The sequence below is a fragment of the Berghia stephanieae genome, chromosome 1 (assembly GCF_034508935.2).
Source record: "Berghia stephanieae isolate SIO BIC M18660-M18661 chromosome 1, UCSD_Bste_1.3, whole genome shotgun sequence".
NCBI lineage: Eukaryota > Metazoa > Mollusca > Gastropoda > Nudibranchia > Aeolidiidae > Berghia > Berghia stephanieae.
Window position 1 is genome coordinate 141,694,070 of NC_088360.1, and position 21,280 is coordinate 141,715,349.

Consider the following 21,280-nt stretch of genomic DNA (forward strand, 5'->3'; position numbering starts at 1 on the left):
GGACCCTATATCAAACAGGAAAACTGGCACAAGCCCAGCGCGAGATGTTGAACTACAAGATCGATTTGCTAGGCATATCAGAGGCAAGATGGACAGGAGCTGGGAAGCGCCAACTCTCAAATGGCGACCTGATCATTTGGTCAGGACGAAAGGATGACCAACACAGAGAAGGTGTTGCCCTCTTGATAGCCAGGCAAAACAACAAGTCACTATTGGAATGGAAACCGATAAGTGAAAGACTTTTATACACAAGACACAACTCAAAATACACCAAGCTATCAATCCTCACATGCTACGCACCTACAGAGGATTCAGATGAAGAAAACAAAGAAGAATTTTACGATATTCTAAGAATGGCCGTTGAAAACATTCCAAGACATGATATGCTCATGATCATCGGAGACCTTAATGCTAGAGTTGGCAATACACAAACAAATCAGTCCGTTGGAAAGGAGGGCATAGGGTTAATGAACAACAATGGAAGCAGACTGGCAGAATTTTGTGAAGAACACAACTTCATTATTGGTGGAACTTTCTTCCCACACAAAACATCCACAAATTGACATGGAAATCACCAGATGGGAAAACAGAAAGTCAGATAGACCATATAATTATAAACAGAAAATGGAAGAGCAGCCTAAACGATGTCAGAGTCAGACGATTGGCAGACATTGGAAGTGACCACCATCTTGTCACAGCCAAAATCTCTACTAAATTGATGAAAACAAAAATAGCAAAACAGAAGGAGAAACGTTTCAACACAGATAAATTGAAAATCCCAGATATCCAAAACAATTTCAATATCTCAGTCAGAAACAAATTCAGTGCAATACAAGATATTACAAACATGACAATCCAAGATTTTAACCACGTCATGCAGGAAAGTGCCACTGAACACTTAGGACACAATAAATCCAATACAGAGAATTGGATATCAGCAAGGTCATGGGAGCTCATTAACCAAAGAAAATCAATCAAACTAAATCTCCTGAACGCTAAATCCCCCCCGACTGAAAGAAAGGCTATCCAGTGAATACTCATTGAAGGATAAAGAAGTGAAAAAATCCACAAGGAAAGACAAAAGAGATTTTGCAGAAAATTTAGCAACTGAAGCAGAAAATGCAGCTGTAAGACACGACACACAAACACTATACAAAATCACAAAAAAGCTCTTGGGAAACAGAAGTTATGGTCAAGAGAAACCATTAAAATCCCAAGATGGTAGTGTCATCACAGACGAAAAGGAGAAAATTGAAAGATGGAGAGAATATTTCGCAAACCTTCTGAACAGACCAGACCCATCTTCTTACACAGATATCCCAGAAGCAGAAAGGGACGTAGAGGTTAATCTTGGTCCAATCACTGAGCATGAGGTGCACGAGGCAATACAACAACAAAAAAATGGCAAGGCCCCAGGTATTGACAAAATCACTGCGGAAATGCTTAAAGCGAACTCGCAAGAAATGTCCAAAATTCTCAGTAAACTGTTCACCAACATTTGGGAAAAGGAAGAAATACCAGAGGATTGGCAGAAAGGCATCATCCATAAAATAGCCAAGAAAGGAGACCTAGGAAATTGTGCTAACTGGCGTGGAATCACACTCCTGTCCGTAACGAGCAAAATTTTTAATAGAATCCTTCTGAAAAGAATCTCACCTCACATTGAAAACATTCTTAGAAAAGAGCAGGCAGGGTTCAGAAAAGGGAAGTCATGTAGTGACCACATATTTACCCTGAGACAAATCCTGGAGCAAAGCATTGAATGGAACAGCCCCCTCTACACCATTTTTGTCGATTTTGAAAAAGCCTTTGACAGCTTACACAGAGAGTCCCTGTGGAAAATACTCCGCCATTATGGTATACCGATGAAGATAGTCAACCTAATCAAAGCAATGTACAGCAACTACCAATGCCAAGTGATCTGTGGTAACAATTTAACAGACAGCTTTAATGTAACAACTGGTGTAAAACAAGGCTGCATACTCTCCCCGCTTCTGTTTATCCTGGCTCTAGACTGGCTCATGAAAAATACAATTGATGGTAAGAAGAGAGGCATTCGCTGGACACTGACATCTTTTCTGGAAGATATAGACTACACAGATGATATCGCGTTAGTTTCCAGTACACACAGAGACGCCTCAGAGAAACTAAACGTACTACACAAGAACGCCTCGAAAATTGGACTGAAAATAAATTTCGATAAGACTGTGTACATTAGGGTGAATCCAAAACATGACAGTGAAATTAGGATAGATGAACATATAATTGAAGAGGTAACAGAGTTCTCCTACCTCGGATCCAAAATAACAGACGACGGAAATGCAGAACACGATATCAAGCACAGAATTCAAAAGGCAAACCAGGCTTTCGGCATGCTGAAAAACTTTTGGAAATCAAAGCAAATAATGAGAAAGACAAAGCTGAAAATATACAAGAGCAATGTTTTAAGTGTACTGCTTTATGGAAGTGAAAGCTGGAAAATGACATCCTCCTTAATACAGAAACTAGAAGCCTTTCAGAACAAGTGTTAAAAAAGAATTTTTAATTTATTTTGGCCTATAAAAATAAGAACAGTGGATCTATTAAAGAAAGCTGACTTCACTAGCATTGATAGCCAAATAAAAAGAAGAAGATGGCGTTGGCTGGGTCATGTGGCCAGAATGGAAAAAGGGTCACTTCCAAGACAGCCTTGTACTGGACAGCAGATGGGAAGAGAAAGCGGGGAAGACCCAAAGAAACCTGGCGAAGGACGATGGAGAAAGAATTAAAGGAAGCAGGCCTGTCCTGGAATACAGCCACCGCAAAAGCAGCCGATCGCAAAAAATGGAGATGTCTGGTGGATGCCCTATGTGCCTCAAGGCCCGAAGAGGATTAAGTAAGTAAGTACATATTTTTATATAATTGAATGTACAAGTATGTTGTGAGGAGTTTCCTGTGATGAATTGAATTAGGATCAAAAGCATACAAAGTATTCTTCTTCTTCTTCTAGGTTCCATGCCTGGTCCAGGCTTCGGATACTGCATGAATTATCTCTCTCCATTCCTCCCTGTCTCTTGCTTTTTCAAACAGCTCTTGGATTGTTAGGTTGGTGAAGCCCTTCAGTTGGTCTATGAGTGTTTTTCTTTGTCTCCCCCGGGCGCGTTTACCAGGTATTTTTCCACAACTTGCCAGGTATTCATTCTTATCTTTCCTTACTATGTGTCCGAAAAAGGATAGTTGTCGATCCGCTATTAAGGGCATTAGTTTCCTTTGTTGGTAGGTTTGTTTTAGCACTTCTTCGTTCGTTTTGTGTGCAGTATACGATATTCTCTGCATCCTTCTCAAGCACCACATTTCAAAAGCTTCAATGTTCTTTTGTGTTTCTGCATTTGTAGTCCAGCTTTCGCATCCGTATAACAAGATTGGCCACACGTAGCACTTCAAGACTCGGAATCTAATCCCGAACGAGATCTGTTTGTTTTTCAAAATGTTTCCCAGGTCCATGAAGGCCTATTTGGCTTGAGTTATTCTTGCTCGTATGTCTCGGTTACATCTTCCATCTGTTGTCACTATTGAACCTAGGTATTTAAAACTTTCTACGTTGGTAAGTTGCTCGCCGTGAATCGTTATATTGCAGGTGTTGTTGTTTTCGGGGTTTTTCTGTATTACCATGCATTCCGTTTTGGTGATATTCACTTCCATTCCCTTGGCTTCACTATCTACTACCACTTTGTCAACAATCTTTTGAAGTTGGATTTCTGATGTTGCAATGAGTACCGTATCGTCTGCGTATCTTATATTATTTATGTTGTGACCTCCTACTTTTATTCCCTCCATATTAGTTATGCCCCTCATGATTGTTTCTTGGTATAGATTAAACAGATCTGGTGAGGCAACACACCTTGACGGACTCCTTTCTTAATAGGAATGGAATTTCCTGTAGAGTTTCCGATTTTGATAGATGTCTGCTGGGTGTAGTATAATGTTTGCATGAGTCTGAGGTCTTTCTCATCAGCGCCAATGGAGTGCAGTTGTTTTAGTATTTCTTCGTGGCGTACTCTATCAAAAGCTTTTTACAAAGTATACTCATGTCAAAATACACACCTACACTCAAAATGATTGAAGAATGTGAAGATTCTAGAAATAAAACACAAAAGGATAAATAGTATATTATATAAGCCATTCCTTTGTCAAAATACACACTCAAGAGAATGTGGGGATTCTTGAAATAAAACACAAAAGGATAAATAGTATCTTATATAAGCCATTCCTTTGTCAAAATACACATTCAAGAGAATGTGAAGAATCTAGAAATAAAACACAAAAGGATAAATAGTATATTATATAAGCCATTCCTTTGTCAAAATACACACTCAAGAGAATGTGAAGATTCTAGAAATAAAACACAAAAGGATAAATAGTAAATTATATAAGCCATTCCTTTGTCAAAATACACACTCAAGAGAATGTGGGGATTCTTGAAATAAAACACAAAAGTATCAATAGTCTACAAACCATACCTATGCCAAAATACACACCTACACTTTAGATGTATGAGAGTGTGAGGATTCTTGAAATGGAACACGAAAGGATCAATATGCTCACAAACCATACCTATGCCAAAATACACACCTACACTTTAGATGTATCAGGGTGTGAGGATTCTTGAAATGGAACACGAAAGGATCAATATGCTCACAAATCATACCTATGCCAAAATACACACCTACACTTTAGATGTATCAGGGTGTGAGGATTCTTGAAATGGAACATGAAAGTATCAATATGCTCACAAATCATACCTATGCCAAAATACACACCTACACTTTAGATGTATGAGAGTGTGAGGATTCTTGAAATGGAACACGAAAGGATCAATATGCTCACAAATCATACCTATGCCAAAATACACACCTACACTTTAGATGTATCAGGGTGTGAGGATTCTTGAAATGGAACACGAAAGGATCAATATGCTCACAAATCATACCTATGCCAAAATACACACCTAAACTTTAGATGTATGAGAGTGTGAGGATTCTTGAAATGGAACACGAAAGGATCAATATGCTCACAAATCATACCTATGCCAAAATACACACCTACACTTTAGATGTATCAGGGTGTGAGGATTCTTGAAATGGAACACGAAAGGATCAATATGCTCACAAATCATACCTATGCCAAAATACACACCTAACTTTAGATGTATGAGAGTGTGAGGATTCTTGAAATGGAACATGAAAGGATCAATATGCTCACAAAACATACCTATGCCAAAATACACACCTACACTTTAGATGTATGAGAGTGTGAGGATTCTTGAAATGGAACACGAAAGGATCAATATGCTCACAAATCATACCTATGCCAAAATACACACCTACACTTTAGATGTATGAGAGTGTGAGGATTCTTGAAATGGAACACGAAAGGATCAATATGCTCACAAATCATACCTATGCCAAAATACACACCTACACTTTAGATGTATCAGGTGTGAGGATTCTTGAAATGGAACACGAAAGGATCAATATGCTCACAAATCATACCTATGCCAAAATACACACCTAAACTTTAGATGTATGAGAGTGTGAGGATTCTTGAAATGGAACACGAAAGGATCAATATGCTCACAAATCATACCTATGCCAAAATACACACCTACACTTTAGATGTATCAGGGTGTGAGGATTCTTGAAATGGAACACGAAAGGATCAATATGCTCACAAATCATACCTATGCCAAAATACACACCTACACTTTAGATGTATGAGAGTGTGAGGATTCTTGAAATGGAACACGAAAGGATCAATATGCTCAAAATCATACCTATGCCAAAATACACACCTACACTTTAGATGTATGAGAGTGTGAGGATTCTTGAAATGGAACACGAAAGGATCAATATGCTCAAAAATCATACCTATGCCAAAATACACACCTACACTTTAGATGTATGAGAGTGTGAGGATTCTTGAAATGGAACACGAAAGGATCAATATGCTCACAAATCATACCTATGCCAAAATACACACCTACACTTTAGATGTATGAGAGTGTGAGGATTCTTGAAATGGAACACGAAAGGATCAATATGCTCACAAATCATACCTATGCCAAAATACACACCTACACTTTAGATGTATGAGAGTGTGAGGATTCTTGAAATGGAACACGAAAGGATCAATATGCTCACAAATCATACCTATGCAAAATACACACCTACACTTTAGATGTATGAGAGTGTGAGGATTCTTGAAATGGAACACGAAAGGATCAATATGCTCACAAATCATACCTATGCCAAAATACACACCTACACTTTAGATGTATCAGGGTGTGAGGATTCTTGAAATGGAACACGAAAGGATCAATATGCTCACAAATCATACCTATGCCAAAATACACACCTAAACTTTAGATGTATGAGAGTGTGAGGATTCTTGAAATGGAACATGAAAGGATCAATATGCTCACAAATCATACCTATGCCAAAATACACACCTACACTTTAGATGTATGAGAGTGTGAGGATTCTTGAAATGGAACATGAAAGGATCAATATGCTCACAAATCATACCTATGCCAAAATACACACCTACACTTTAGATGTATGAGAGTGTGAGGATTCTTGAAATGGAACATGAAAGGATCAATATGCTCACAAAACATACCTAAGCCAAAATACACACCTACACCCCATGTGACTTGAGAATGTGGCGATTCTTGAAATGGAACACGAAAGGATTGACATGCTCACAAATCATACCTATGCCATGCCAAAATACACACTGACCCTCCCAGTGACTTAAAGAATACTCACCTTAAATAAATAAGCCCATTGATGAGTGGAAGACATTTGTTCACTTTTGCTATAGTTCCCATCATTCATCTGTAATGACTTTAAAAGAAAAGAAAAAAAAAAGAAAAGGAACTGGATAAAGATCAAATAAAAGCAGAGGGAGTTGGGAAAAAGTAGGAGGACCAATAAAATCTTAAACAAAAGTATGACAGTTGATGATATATAGTTTACAGCAAATTTATTTTCGACGGAGCAAATAAAATCTTCTTTAACCATGAATTAAACATATATATAATGTGTAATGGTTCACATAATTAAGAATTATTGAGACAAAACCATGGATTGAATTTCATTTCATAGTAATATCACAAACCTAAATGAAATAAATTTGTAAACAATTTCGAATTTGATTGAAGGGAAGCCGGTAAAAATTAACTCAGGTGGACTGAGCACCTGAATATAGGCAGTGACTGATGTTGTAAGAAGGTCAGCACAAGAAATAGGTTCCTGACAGGTTTTGTATTGTGTGAAATACAAATTAAAATCCATACAGCCCGTTAATACTGTAGGAATATGTTAAATAAATAAATCACCAAATCATTCCTTTTCATTTTAATTGCTGCTTTGTGGTCTTGTGGTAAGACACTTGACATTGGACAGGAAGGTCTGTGGTTCAAGTCTTACTTTGGGTAATGCAAAGTTGAGTCCTTGGAGAAAACTTTTTACTCAGATTCTCTTACGGCACACAGGTTTAAAATGAGAATATAGCCAGTAACAGCATTGTCTCTGTCAAAAAATGTTTCAGAAAGAAAAATAAAAAATGGCATTTTGTCTTCATGTCTCATCCTACATGCTCAGTGTTGCTGTTGGCATAGGACTCCTTATAAAGCGTTTTTTAGCATATTTAATGAATATTGCCCTATATAAAACATCACTTTTTAAACAATTCAAAACGAAAAACAATTGGTGCATACCAACCTGCACATATTCATTTCCAATTGCCACACGAGAATCGGGGTGAGCCAGCTCAATGATACCAACACAGGTATCTCTCAAAATGGAACACATATTTCTCATCTCCTCCAGTGAGAATGGCATGCTGGACTTGGAAACTGAAGAGGTTCAAGTACAAGAAATAGATTGTAATTCACGAAAAGACACTTTGTACTTACAGGAATTATTATTAAAATACTTGTTTATACAACATTCAAATAAAATTAAAACAACATAAGTTACTCCCACAAACAACCATTGGCTATACCACTATGTCCATAAAATAATAATAATGACAACAACAACAGCAACAATAATAATAATAATAATAATAATAATAATAATAATAATAATAATAATAATAATGATAACAACAAACTACATCCAAAGTTGTGTCTATGTCAGGTATAAATTCTGAAATGCAAATAAGACAGTAACACAAAAATTCTAAACATCAGTAAAATGACTAGCCAATTAAGGACAAAGTTATATCTCAATGATGAGATTAAAAGAAGATAAAATCAAACATACCCTCCATATTTTGACCATAAAAGTCTGCATCATCCAGCGTCAATAATGAATGGTCAAACAAACAGCAAAACGTTGACAAAAGGGGGATAATTCTAGAAATGTTTTCTTTGGACATGGGAACACCATTTGCCAACATACTGATTAGCGATGTATGGGATCTGAAATAACATACGATATTCTAAAAACCAATCTAATACATCCCAATGGATAATACTCTCTTGTAACATTGCTAAATGAACAATAGTAAGTAAAGTATCATTTTTGAGTTATCACCTTTCTTTCAGAAAGAATAGTTCATAATTACAATAAAGTAAAATAAAAATGACGGTACCTAACCAAGGATGGCTATGTCAATCATATTTTTTTTTAGAATATGAGGCAAAGGTGGGAAAATTTGATTGACTCAAACCAAACTAGTCACAGAGGGTTCCATCAACAGATTGGTTTTTGTTTATTTTTTTAAAATATTTTGGTTCCAATCCAAGCATCATTTAAATGAACAATTTTCGACAAGAGAGCAGTACCAATGAGTGGCTTAGGCATATTGCTGTCATTGATATAATGGTAAAACACAACTATGTTGCGACCAGATATATAATGAAGAAACGTTCAAAGGAATTCAGTTTCGAGGCTGAAATTACAAATCAATTATCTTAGATAAAACCATTAACTTTTATCAAGAAAATTTTGCGCAAGGAAGCCTTGATTTATGAAGGTTCAGATAATTTTGTTTCAATTTCAATCAAGTAATCAGTTGATAATAAATAAAACACCTACCCCGTGACAGATTGTACTGACAAGGATATACATTGGTTCCAGAGATTCCTCATAAACTGGGGGTTGAATGCTAACACGTAGAGCAACCTGAAAACCAACAATGCGAAAATTCATGACGACAACATGAAATTATTACTCACAATCAAATCAGTTTGGGGGGGGGGGGGGGGGTCCTGATAGCTCAGTTGGTAAAGCATTTGCTTAAGATACAAAGGGACCAAGATCGATCCCGGATGAAGTCAAGATTATTTTTCAAAACCCCCTGTCCACAGTGAGTGGGTAGCTGGATCTGTTAGATCTGGTAGTAAGTCCTTTGCAATAATAAACTAGCATCTTATCCAAAGGCTAACAAGCAATAGCTATTGTCCATTTCACGCTATAGAAACCAGGATAAACTCCGGCTCCATGGGCCGAATGGATCTGATGGGCTACAATTGGCCATTTGTAACGAACAATAAAATAACTCTTAGGAGTAATGAAGAGTATTTGAAACAGCCTTGCATTTTGTCTACCAATTACTGTGAGAGGGCTGCAAGCCTTAAGGAAAATTAATGAGGACAGCGATGGTAAAAAATAAATGGATCTTCTTGCCTGATTTTATGCATGGCCATCTTTTGATGAGCCAATAGACAGTGTGAGATGGAAGCGAGAGATTCAATGAATTCGGATGGAGATAAATGGGCCAGACAGTTGTACAGGCACTTGAGATGAGCTGGGGAATCGACAAGGCGTAGGCATTCTGAATGGAGATTGTGGAGATTGGTTACACCAGGTTCCTGCAAAAAGATTATTTTAAAAATGTAAATAAACTACTATTGAGCAGTATCTATCTTATCTCTCGCGAGTTCACCCTCATTGAAAATTGAACAAGTTTCCTTTCATTTTATTTTTTATATAGTGCAAAACAAACATACATGAAACAAGCAACCTCTATGAAAAAAAAAAAGGACTTATGATTACAAGTATTATGCAATGTGTTTTTATTATAACAAATGATAAAAAAATTTTTAATCCACTCACATTGTGCATGTCTTCATCGATAAAAAAAAATTTTAAATCCACTCATTGTGCATGTCTTCATCGATAAAAAATTTTTTAAAATCCACTCACATTGTCCATGCCTTCATCAATAACAAATTTTTAAAATCCACTCACATTGTCCATGTCTTCATCGATAAAAAAATGTAAAAATCCACTCACATTGTCCATGCCTTCATCGATAAAAAATTTTTTTAATCCACTCACATTGTCCATGTCTTCATTGATAAAAAAAATTTTAAAATCCACACACATTGTCCATGTCTTCATCGATAAAAAAAATGTAAAAATCCACTCACATTGTCCATGCCTTCATCGATAAAAAATTTTTTTAATCCACTCACATTGTCCATGTCTTCATCGATAAAAAAAATTTTAAAATCCACACACATTGTCCATGTCTTCATCGATAAAAAAATGTAAAAATCCACTCACATTGTCCATGTCTTCATCGATAAAAAAATTTTTTAAATCCACACACATTGTCCATGTCTTCATCGATAAAAAAATTTTAAAATCCACTCACATTGTCCATGTCTTCATCGTCTTCCCCAGAGTCAGAGTCCTCAGATAATACTGAAGAAAAATGTTTGGATGGTGGGAGTTGCAGCAACAGCCTTTGTAAAAGTTTTAAGTACATAGCACAATACTCTGGAGTTAAATCATCTGCAACCAAAATAAAAAAGGGAAGGACATAAAAGTCAGTTGTTGAAAATCAAATAATGTCATTATCCAATGAGGCATTCGAAAAGAATCAATCTTATCGAATTTCCTCTTTTTAATTTTTTTTTTTTAAATAGAGACCGTACTCAAATTAAAGTGAAACACAATATAAGACAAAATACGTCTAAAAATAACTTGAAAAGAGAGTATGGAAATTAAAAATCAACAGCAATCCTAGAAATGGTCATAGTAGACATAATCTAACATGGCAATTACATTAATTATCAAAGTTATGCTTAATCAAGACTTGCCACTAGCAGCATAAACAGAACCTTTCTTTAAAATGAGGCCCCCCTCCCGCCACACAAAATAAAATATTGAAACGCCAAAAATCCATGGAACTGCAATCCACATATGAAAACAAATAAAATTCTAATTACATGAAAAATTAATTCACCACTCTATAATTATGCTTCAAAATAAAAACCAGAATTTTCAACAGGGAAAAATCTGAATATATGTATTTTATCTTTAAAAATATCTAGCTTTCATAGTCATCAAACAAAACGCATGATGTGAAAAAAAATATATATACTGACAAAAGAGAAATACCTAAATCTTTGTTGGCCAATGTCAAAACTGAGGCTAGCAGCCAAGGTGTATCTCCCTCCTTTGGACTTAGCGCTGACAGGTTGTTTGACCGGGTTGTGGATGGCTGAGATTTGGGCTCTTTCTTCTCTCCCTTTGAAGACGACACTCCCAGTATCAAAGTTTGAACGAGTTCCACGAATGGGAAAGGATATTTCCCATAAGCCATGGCCGGGAGAAGAAACATGCCAATTTGTTCCGTGTATTGTTGGCACAAGAATGTCTTGGTCACCTGTCGTAGCATTTCTTGCCTGTGGGTATCAATCATTTGTAGAATAATTAAGTATTGGCCTATTTAATTGTTTTAATTTTAGGTTGGCTATTTTATGAAATGTGTATGTTTGAAGCATTGTAAATTTATCTTTGTAATATAAGGAACCCCTCATAACCACAGTTAGGAGGAGGAAACTGTCATGGTTTGGCCACAATGTGAGGCATGAAGGTTTGTGCAGAAAGGTGATGGAGAAAGAAGAAGAGGAAGACAGACATGCCAAATTGAAAATTTTAAATTTAGTCATTTTTAGTAATTTGACAAGGAAATTCGTAATTTCTGAAATTGTGTATGAACAACCACAATATTATTATTATTATTATTATTATTTAGTTAAAAATTACTAAGAATTAAAACTTCTTAATTTTTCATAAAAATTCGTATTTGGCATGAAATTTGTCTAAAATTAGTAAAATTACGAAAAATTCGTAAGATTCGGCAGGTATTGGAAGACAAGGGAGAATCTAGATGGACAATATCAAGGAACGGACAGGAATGAAGATGGAAGAACTCTTGGAGAAGGCCAACAATAAAGAAGAATGGTGGAAAGTGGAAAGTGGTGAGAGCTGCATCCCATGTACTCCCCCGACGATCATCAGGTCATGGGATGAATGAATGAAATGAATGAATATAAGTTATAGGAATGAGGTGGTTGAATGGACCAGAGGGCATCTCACTGTAATCAGGAGATCTCTGATTTGAGTCCCATTTCAAGTACTTCCACTTTTTTCCCCTTGCGCAAGATTATTCCGTCTCCAAAACTGGTCACTCCCACAACATGTGTGATTACTGTTGACATTAGAGTTTGATGGATTATCTATATTCCTTTGTGGAATGCCTAAACAGTGGCATTTTATGGTACAATGAATTATGAGGAAGGTGGTTTGTTTTTTTTTAATCACAAGCTATGATAGGCGCTGACGTTATAATAATGAATGAATAAATTATCTTTATTAATACAAATATATTGTCATCCATCATCAAATTATTACAGTTACTGCTGGTACCTTCTGACCTGAAAAATAAATGACTTACTGTAATTCTATATCCTTTGTATATGATACTGCAAAGCTGACAGGTTTCATGATGAGATCAAAGATGGACTCTGCCACTGGTGTTGGGGGAACGGAGGTTTTATCCAGACTAGATGGAACTCTGTTATTCAGTAGGTTTCTCAGACATTTAAAATACCCTATTTCATAGGGAGATAAAAAAAAAAAAAACAACAACAAAACAATAAAGAAATTTATAAGCATTGGGTTCAATGTGTGTGTGTGTGTGTGTGTGTTTATGTGCATGTAGTATAAGAGAGTAAGAAAGAGAAAATGAGCGAGAGAGAGAGAGGTGTTGGAACATAAATCAAATTATTTTAATCTGTATTAAAAAAAAAACAACAAAAAAAAAACGACCTTTACAATGACTTGTTATCCTTTGGATAGGACACTAATCTTTTGCAAAGCACTTTCTGACTGATTTAAAAGATCCAGTTACCCAATCACTGATGGGGGATAGAGCAAAAAGTGTACAAAATGCTATTCCTCTGGGCATAAGGTCATAGTGTTCGTGGCATGAAACAGCAGACTTAATACTGGTTGTATTACGTATCCAACATAAACTACTACACCACAGCAACACATGCACACACACACACAAAAAAAAAAAAAATATAAACATTGAAGTATACAAATATGATAACAATGAGAAAGACTGACCATTGTGCACGACATTTGGCAACAAATAGGAGACTATTTTGTCCCCATTCAAAGTCTCACTCCAGGCTACATGAAACAGCAGACTTAATACTGGTTGTATTACGTATCCAACATAAACTATCTACACCACAGCAACACATGCACACAAAAAAAAAAAACCAAAAAAAAAAAAAAAAAAGAAAAAGAATATCAACATTGAAGTATACAAATGTGATATAACTGAGACCAACAATGAGAAAGACTGACCATTGCGCACGACGTTTGGCAACAAATAGGAGACTATTTTGTCCCCATTCAAAGTCTGAGTCCAGGCTACATTATTGTAGGTGGCGGGGGAAAGATAAATCCCAAGCATCCTCATTGGAATTGCAATGGGAGAATTACTCAATGAAATACTGTCCAAATATCTGGTAGAAGAAAAAATAAAAAATAAAACATGAAAATCTTCAAGGTTATCAAGTGTACACAATATCAAACGGAAAGAAATTTATTGAATTTAAAATAAAATAAAATTAAATAACAAAATCCACTTAATTCTCATGTGAAAACAGTTTTTACAATATACACTTTAATGAAGCTACTTTATCCAATGTTTTCAGATTATATCATTATTTATTCTTCTTTGTAATTGTCGAATTATTTCAATTCAATTTTTTTCCCTTAAAGAAATAGGACATAACATTGATATCTTTAAGCATCACCTGATCACAATGTTAAGAATCAACCGTAATTGGTTTAGGACTGTAGGGTAGTCATGAGCAAAAGTATTTAAGTAAGCTTCTCTTTGTTTGATCAGTTCTTGGCTGATGAAAATCTGTTGACAAACAAAATTAAAAGCATCTTAAAAATCCATTGAACATTCATAACCAAAATATTGCATTTTAATCACAGAAATATTTTGGTAAGCTAGGAAAATTGCGCACATCTTACTGGAAAGACTTTTGAGATAAGCTCTCTCTCTCGGTAGTTCCATGAAAACTGAGATTTTTATATCAATTCATTTTTAATACCTCAGCTTTAAGAATGCTAAATTTAAAAGTGAGCTTTCGACAACAAATATTTTCACGTTGATAAATACCTCGTAACATTGTCAGATAATGATAATGCTAAAATTCCTCTATTAACCAGTTTTTCTATTCCTGGCATTCCTATCTGTCAAGGATATAAATTTCTCATAAACTAAATATGATTGACACTTTAAATAAAAACCATAATACCCAGGAAGAGTTGTATAATGATAATAAACAATATCCTCAATCTTAGTTTCCTGATAACCCATTGTTTCCACAGCACAAAACACGTGGATTCTTTAGCAGAAGAATATTATTAAAAATATCATGTTGAAAATATTGACTGGGCTCCAGCTGCTGTAATGGACATGCAGACTTTATAAAAGAAATAAAGATTAAAAAATAAAGTGATCTAATTTCATTTTTTAAATTAGAAAGGTTTTTCTATCATAGCATAATATGAAACCTAGAATCCCGAATTCATTGATTAACTAGCATCCATTGAAATCTACAAACGACAGATCAAGAAATATGCACCTATCTGATTCTTAAAACCATCATAAATCATGAAAAGTATAGAAGAGAAAAGAATGTTGCTTTTTAAAACTTTAATTCGTTTAGAGAGAAAAACAAGCAAAAATATCGGAATACTTACCAGTCTCTGTCCATCGACCTCAACATTGAAGAAAAGACAAAGTTTAGAGATGCACCATTGAAGGGAGGGCACATCTAAAGTGGAGTCCTTGCTCTTTATCCGACTATCAAACTGACTTCTCAACTGGTTCCACTGAAATTTTAAAAGAAAATAGTAGGATAATCCGTGACAAAAGAGCTTTCACGACTTATAAAGTGTATGCTCATAACAAGACGGTAATGAAACCAGATTTTCATATAAAAATGTAAATTAATGGAAGTCATAAGAGAATCACTGAATATCCCATGTCGGTCACAAGTGACTTTAAATTGGTCAAATAAAAATATTTAAATAATTAACTCTAAGAAATAAAACCCTAACTGAGGGGCAAATAGACTCTAGACTATTCTCTATTTTATGGTCATTTTTAACTCTCCACCCTCCCACCCCTGCCCAAAAAAAAAAAAACTCCCAAAAAAACTTGAGAAACAAAAAAAAAAAACAACAAACACCAACAATGATCTTACCAGAATTGTCCTTGAATGATAACCACGATAGTGGGCTTGAATTCTTTTTGCACTTGCAATTCTCAAACGATTTTCCTGTCAAAATAAGGAAATAATAAAGGCTTTGCCCTTTTCTATGCATCTCGTCAAGACATCACAAAATAAAACAGTTATGCTTTAAAAAAAATAAAATAAAAGAAGTAAAAAAACAAAAAACCCCAAAAAACAAAAATCAACTGAATGTAAGGAAAGAAATTCAGAATCAACCTAAAATGCTTCAAATTTCAACCTATTTCCTCACAAATCATAAGTAGATATTACCCTGATGCAAATCTAGCCAAGATGTCAAATCTATAAAATTCCAAACGATGACATTTTACAACACTTTTCTTCAATTCTGAATGGGTTTTTAAAATTTAAAAAAAAAAATTCTTTCCATACATCTGGTGAAAATTTATCTGATGCAAACATATGAGAAAATTGGTTTGCCTGAATCGTGGTATCATCATGTACAGGATAGGTAAAGAGCGCTATATTTTGGAAAGAGATAAACCATGAACTTTTAATCAAAAAATGTTGAGGTCTTGTTAAGTCTACATTTATCATAATTATAATAAATACCATCCAAATAATATACCACTCACTTCTCTCTTCTGTCTTTCTTCTTGTGTTCTTTTTAACAATGATTCCTTCATTTCCTGTAAATAATAAAACATAAATAATCATTCATATAGAAGCAATCAGAGTTATTTATCAGGCAATATAAAGTAAAGTAACGAAGAATTATTGGTATATGTGTGAATAATTCACATTTTTACAAAAGTTGGATGACAACTCAGTTTTGTGTAAATTGTAAAGTTAAAGAAAGTTTCAATGAGAATCACAAGACAGTGATTACTACAAGAGCTCACTGCACGATTGCCCAATCCACAGAAGTAATTTTCTCATGAAACACAATTTTTTCTTTCATTTTCATCACTCTTATATATTGATAGGCTGAACTGTCAATCACATTTCACCTGAATGGCTAGTTTTGGTTTATTTGTTTGTTTGTTTTTCTCCTAGTGACAGACTTGTTAAAGTTTTATTCCTAATTACAGAATTGAATCGACTTTCAGCAACGTTCAGATTCAGATACAGTTGACTCCGCTTAATCACACACCCTCGTGAGTTCGGATTAGTATTTTATTTGCCATTCATGTAGGAATTCCCTTCTGAGTTTTCTATGGACTTGGGCCCGTCTTGCTCAATACATTGCCTCATTAGAAGGTTTTTTTGGGGATTTTTTTTTTGCTTTTGGTTGTTTGTTTTTTATGGGGTTTTTTTTTCCAACATCAAAATGTGACATTATTATTTGTAAGAATAGTGATCGTGAACCGTTGATTGATTTCTATTCTGTACAGGGTGTTCGGAGAAATAGAGTTCAAATTTATTTTTCTGAACGTTCGGAGAAATAGAGCGGGCCTTAATTTATTTGATATGGCATTGATTATAGGACGAGACAGACAGAGGAGGTGCCATAGCCATAACCAGTCAGGTTGTGGGTTCAACCCACCATTACCACAAAAGTTTTTATTCTCTATCACATCGTCTTCTGGCACTACTCTACTCACTCACTTCATTTCTTAATTTCTTTTTATTATCAGTATATGTGTGATAAAACGAGACAATAGTTATGTGAATGTGTTTAGCAGATTAGGATTGTATGTTTTTCTATGTTTCATAGATTCATAGTGGTATAGGTTTTAGCACACATTTATTTTTAACGCTGTGATTATCCCCAGACACCTGTCTGGGGATAATAAAAATTTGTTATCCCCAGACACCTGTCTGGGGATAACGAATTTTCATTATCCCCAGACGCATATTTGAAACTCCGCTCTTTTAAACAATTATCCACATTCCAGAATATGGAATGTTTCCAGATGCACATAGAAATAAGGAAAGTTAATAAAATATCTATAAAAACAGAAAATTAACCAACATTAAAATCAGTTATTACTACATATACACAATATGCGTCGACTTCGAAGTGGGTGTCATGGCCGAATGGTTTAGTCGTCTGCCCTGGAAGTTTGACCATAATCGACGTTGTGGGTTCGAATCCTGGTAACGTCACTTTTTTTTTTTTTTTTTTTTAAATTCCGTCTTCTTTTTACAGAACGTTGAAAGGGATAAATGTCCCATCCATCCTCCCCCCACCTCTTTTTTTATTATTAAACTCTCTCTCTCTCTCTCTCTCTCTCGCTCTCTCTTGTTTTTTTCTAGTTTCTAGCAAATATATTCGTCCCCACTCCGATCTCAAATAGTGTCTAAAAAGAATAAATAATTAAAAAGAACAGAAGACAAACAGAAAGAATATTGTAGAGACCAAATGGATCAATAGAGGAGCAAAAAAAAAATAATTGTTTTAAAATATAAAAACAATAATTGTTTTAAAATAAAAACAATTAGAGAATTCATGCTCAGAGGAAATTTACATAAAGGTTAGCAAACAAAAAACTCTAAGGTTTAGGTCAAAATAATAAAAAAAATAAAAAATAATAAAAGAGAGATTCCCTCGGACAGGGAATAGTGTATAACAATATAATAATAAATAATAATAATAATAATAATAATAATAATAATAATAATAATAATAATAACAATTATGATAATAATAATAATAATAGTAATAGTAATAGTATGATAATAAGAGTATTAATAATAAAAATAATACTATTATTGATAATAATATAATAATGATTATGATGGTAATAGTAATAATAATAACAAATATTACAATTATTATTATTATTATTATTATTATTATTATTATTATTATTATTATTTTATTATTATTCATTGACCAAAACAAAAAAAAAAAAAAAAACAATAATAGATCTAGAGCAAATTAAATAATGAAATAATATTATCGGAGAAATAAAAAATTCAACTGATTAAAAAAAAAACTCTTGCTCGGAACTCGGAACAAAAGTGAAAACAATGAAAATCAATTGGGAAGAAAGAAAGAAAAGTAAAAAAAAAAAAGAAAAAAATGAGTGGGGGGGGGGGGGGGCGGTCGCGACTGGGTCGAATCTGTGCAGCTAAGAGGAGTAAAATGAAAGGTGGCCTTACCCACTGAGCTGCCTATCCACACCGCTATCGGAATATTTAAAATTCATATATGAGCTAAACATATTTCCACCATTTTTGCTTCCTTGTTTTGGTAGTTATTTTCATCTCTGATTCGAATAAAAATATGTTGTTGGATCTAGTTTGGTGGACGTGTGATACTAAATTGTATTGTCTTGTGCGAAGCAGACAGGAAAATAACAGGTGTGGGTTTTGGGCTTTGGGGCGAACAACACCATGGCCTAGGAATTCGTCCGCGACATAAAAATTATTCCCGGTCGTCCCCAAAATTGTGGCCAGAATGAGCAAATTATAGAAACAAGAGATGATCAATAAAGTTAACAGGTAGGTAGGTAATGAAAATTTAAATGGTTGGTGGACTATGAACAGATTTGATGATTAACAACTTTCTTCCTGGTTGAAAATAAAAAGTCGAATTGCCAGTTTGACGTTTTCAGATCAAAGTAACAAAAGAAATTTCATTGATCCATTTGCTTTAAAATATTTTTTAAAAAAGAGCTGGATTTGACATTTGATCACTATTTACTTTCATCTTGTGTTAAATATCACTTGATATATTAACTGTTTTGGGACACAACCACTAGTATTTTTTCCAGAATATTTGGTATTTTTCACGCCTAGTTTGGCATTTTGCATAAAATCTTTCTGCCCACTTGCTACATGCGTCTGGGGATAGTATCCCCAGACAGGTGTCTGGGGATAACAAAAATTGGTTATCCCCAGACACCTGTCTGGGGATAACGAATTTTTATTATCCCCAGACAGGCGTCTGGGAATAATGACAGCCTATTTTTAATCAGTGAATAATGACAATTAATTAAGGTGAACTCGATTTATGAATGGAAAAGATGGTCAAGTTTGAATTTGAAAATATATAAATATTCTAGATATATAATTGTAAAAAAAAATAAATAATAAGATAGGCAGATTTGTTTGTTGGAAAGATTCAATCTGAATGGACTAAATCTGACTGCTGAGTCCACAAAGTCAAAAAGACAAGATGAAAATGAAAAAATGCAGTCACTTGCAGTGACAGTGACAGAGTGACAGTGTGTAAGTTGTAATTATGTGGCTTGACTTCCAAACGCGACAATAATGGGCTTGTTTGACTTTGTTGTAACGAACGTTAGTTTGAGAGTAATTCCATTACAACAATGAGTCTCGGATTTGCAGGCTTGAAAATGAGTATCTAAACCGGACTGAGACGTTAGAAGACACAGACGACTTGTTCATGTTCACTTACATTTTTACTTGCTCCTCTCATTGATTGGATTGGTCGTTGCCTGAAATCCCCATTGAATCCAAACATGTTCTTTATTTCTACCTGGTGAACAGTTTACTAAACAATACTATTTCATAAAATCTACAAATGTAGGTGAAAGTTAGAGTGAATGGAGTGGTTAAATGTTAAAGAAAGCGTTAACTAGACATCCTCGATCCACCATTACAAAGCTAAATATCGTCGCCTGTGTGATGGGTTTATCCTTGTCAAGTTCGAATACTTTTATGGCAAGTAGTCGACTTATTTATTTATTTATTTATTTTATTTATTTCAGTGGACGCGCATTTAGATTTTGTGTATTTATTTATTTATTTATTATCTATTTACAGATATAAATATATGATGGCTAGTACAAGCAAAAGAAAAGATCAAATTGATGTATGGATGTTATAAGTGCACAACATCGGTCAAGTCGGTGCATTAATAACTTTTCAGTGAATGTAATAAAAGAAAAGTTGAAAAGTTGTTTTTATCAATGATGTGAAGAAAATTAAATGGGCAATTTGACATATGTGTATCAAATCGCCTCTTTTTCCTCTGTAATTAAGAGATGATAGTTTGTTGGCGATTTTTTCGATCATTTTCATATGACATTTCGTTAAAACTTGGTAAATATTTGGTTGTTTGTCTTTGGACGTTTTCCAAAACAATTAATTGTCGTTTGAAAGGATGACGCTCAAAAATATTTATTTATTTATTTACTTATTTATTTATTGATTATTTTCAAAATGTATTTGTCATCATTATCATCATCATCATCATCATCATCATCATCATCATCATCATCATCATCATCATCATCATCATCATCATCATCATCGTCGTCGTCGTCGTCATCAACATCATTTTAAAAATTATTATTATTATTATTATTATTTTTTTTTTAAATTATTATTATTATTAATAATAATAATAATAATAATAATAATAATAATAATAATAATAATAATAATAATAATAATAATAATAATAATAATAATAATAATAATAATAATAATAATAATAATAATAATATAATAATAATAATAATAATAATAAGAAAAATAAAAAGAAAAAAATAGAAGAAGAAGAAGAAGAAGAAGAAGAAGAAGAAGAAGAAGAAGAAGAAGAAGAAGAATATTATCATCATCAATGTTGTTGTTATTACTATTATTATTAATATTATTATTATTAATATTATTATTATTATTATCATTATCATCATCATCATCATATTATTATTATTATTATTATTATTATTATTATTATTACTATTATTATTATTATTTATTATTATTATTATTATTATTATTATC

At 33.9% G+C, this 21,280-nt stretch overlaps 1 protein-coding gene across 1 annotated transcript in view; it reads right to left on the reverse strand.

Moving 5' to 3' along the window:
* The window catches only part of LOC144963383 (ubiquitin-protein ligase E3C-like), a 40,657-nt gene extending 20,479 nt beyond the window's left edge, over positions 1-20,178 (reverse strand). Inside the window, exons 1-14 of the mRNA XM_078897356.1 lie at positions 19,947-20,178; positions 16,213-16,266; positions 15,590-15,664; positions 15,084-15,215; positions 14,120-14,232; positions 13,665-13,825; positions 12,742-12,898; positions 11,400-11,686; positions 10,651-10,790; positions 9,678-9,862; positions 9,087-9,173; positions 8,310-8,467; positions 7,764-7,897; positions 6,807-6,884 (exon numbers count right to left, since the gene is read on the reverse strand). Of these exons, the coding sequence (XP_078753482.1) occupies positions 6,807-6,884; positions 7,764-7,897; positions 8,310-8,467; positions 9,087-9,173; positions 9,678-9,862; positions 10,651-10,790; positions 11,400-11,686; positions 12,742-12,898; positions 13,665-13,825; positions 14,120-14,232; positions 15,084-15,215; positions 15,590-15,664; positions 16,213-16,266; positions 19,947-20,012 (1,827 nt within the window). The 5' untranslated portion in view covers positions 20,013-20,178. The remainder of the gene's footprint in view (positions 1-6,806; positions 6,885-7,763; positions 7,898-8,309; positions 8,468-9,086; positions 9,174-9,677; positions 9,863-10,650; positions 10,791-11,399; positions 11,687-12,741; positions 12,899-13,664; positions 13,826-14,119; positions 14,233-15,083; positions 15,216-15,589; positions 15,665-16,212; positions 16,267-19,946) is intronic.
* Between the last annotated feature and the right edge of the window lie 1,102 nt (positions 20,179-21,280).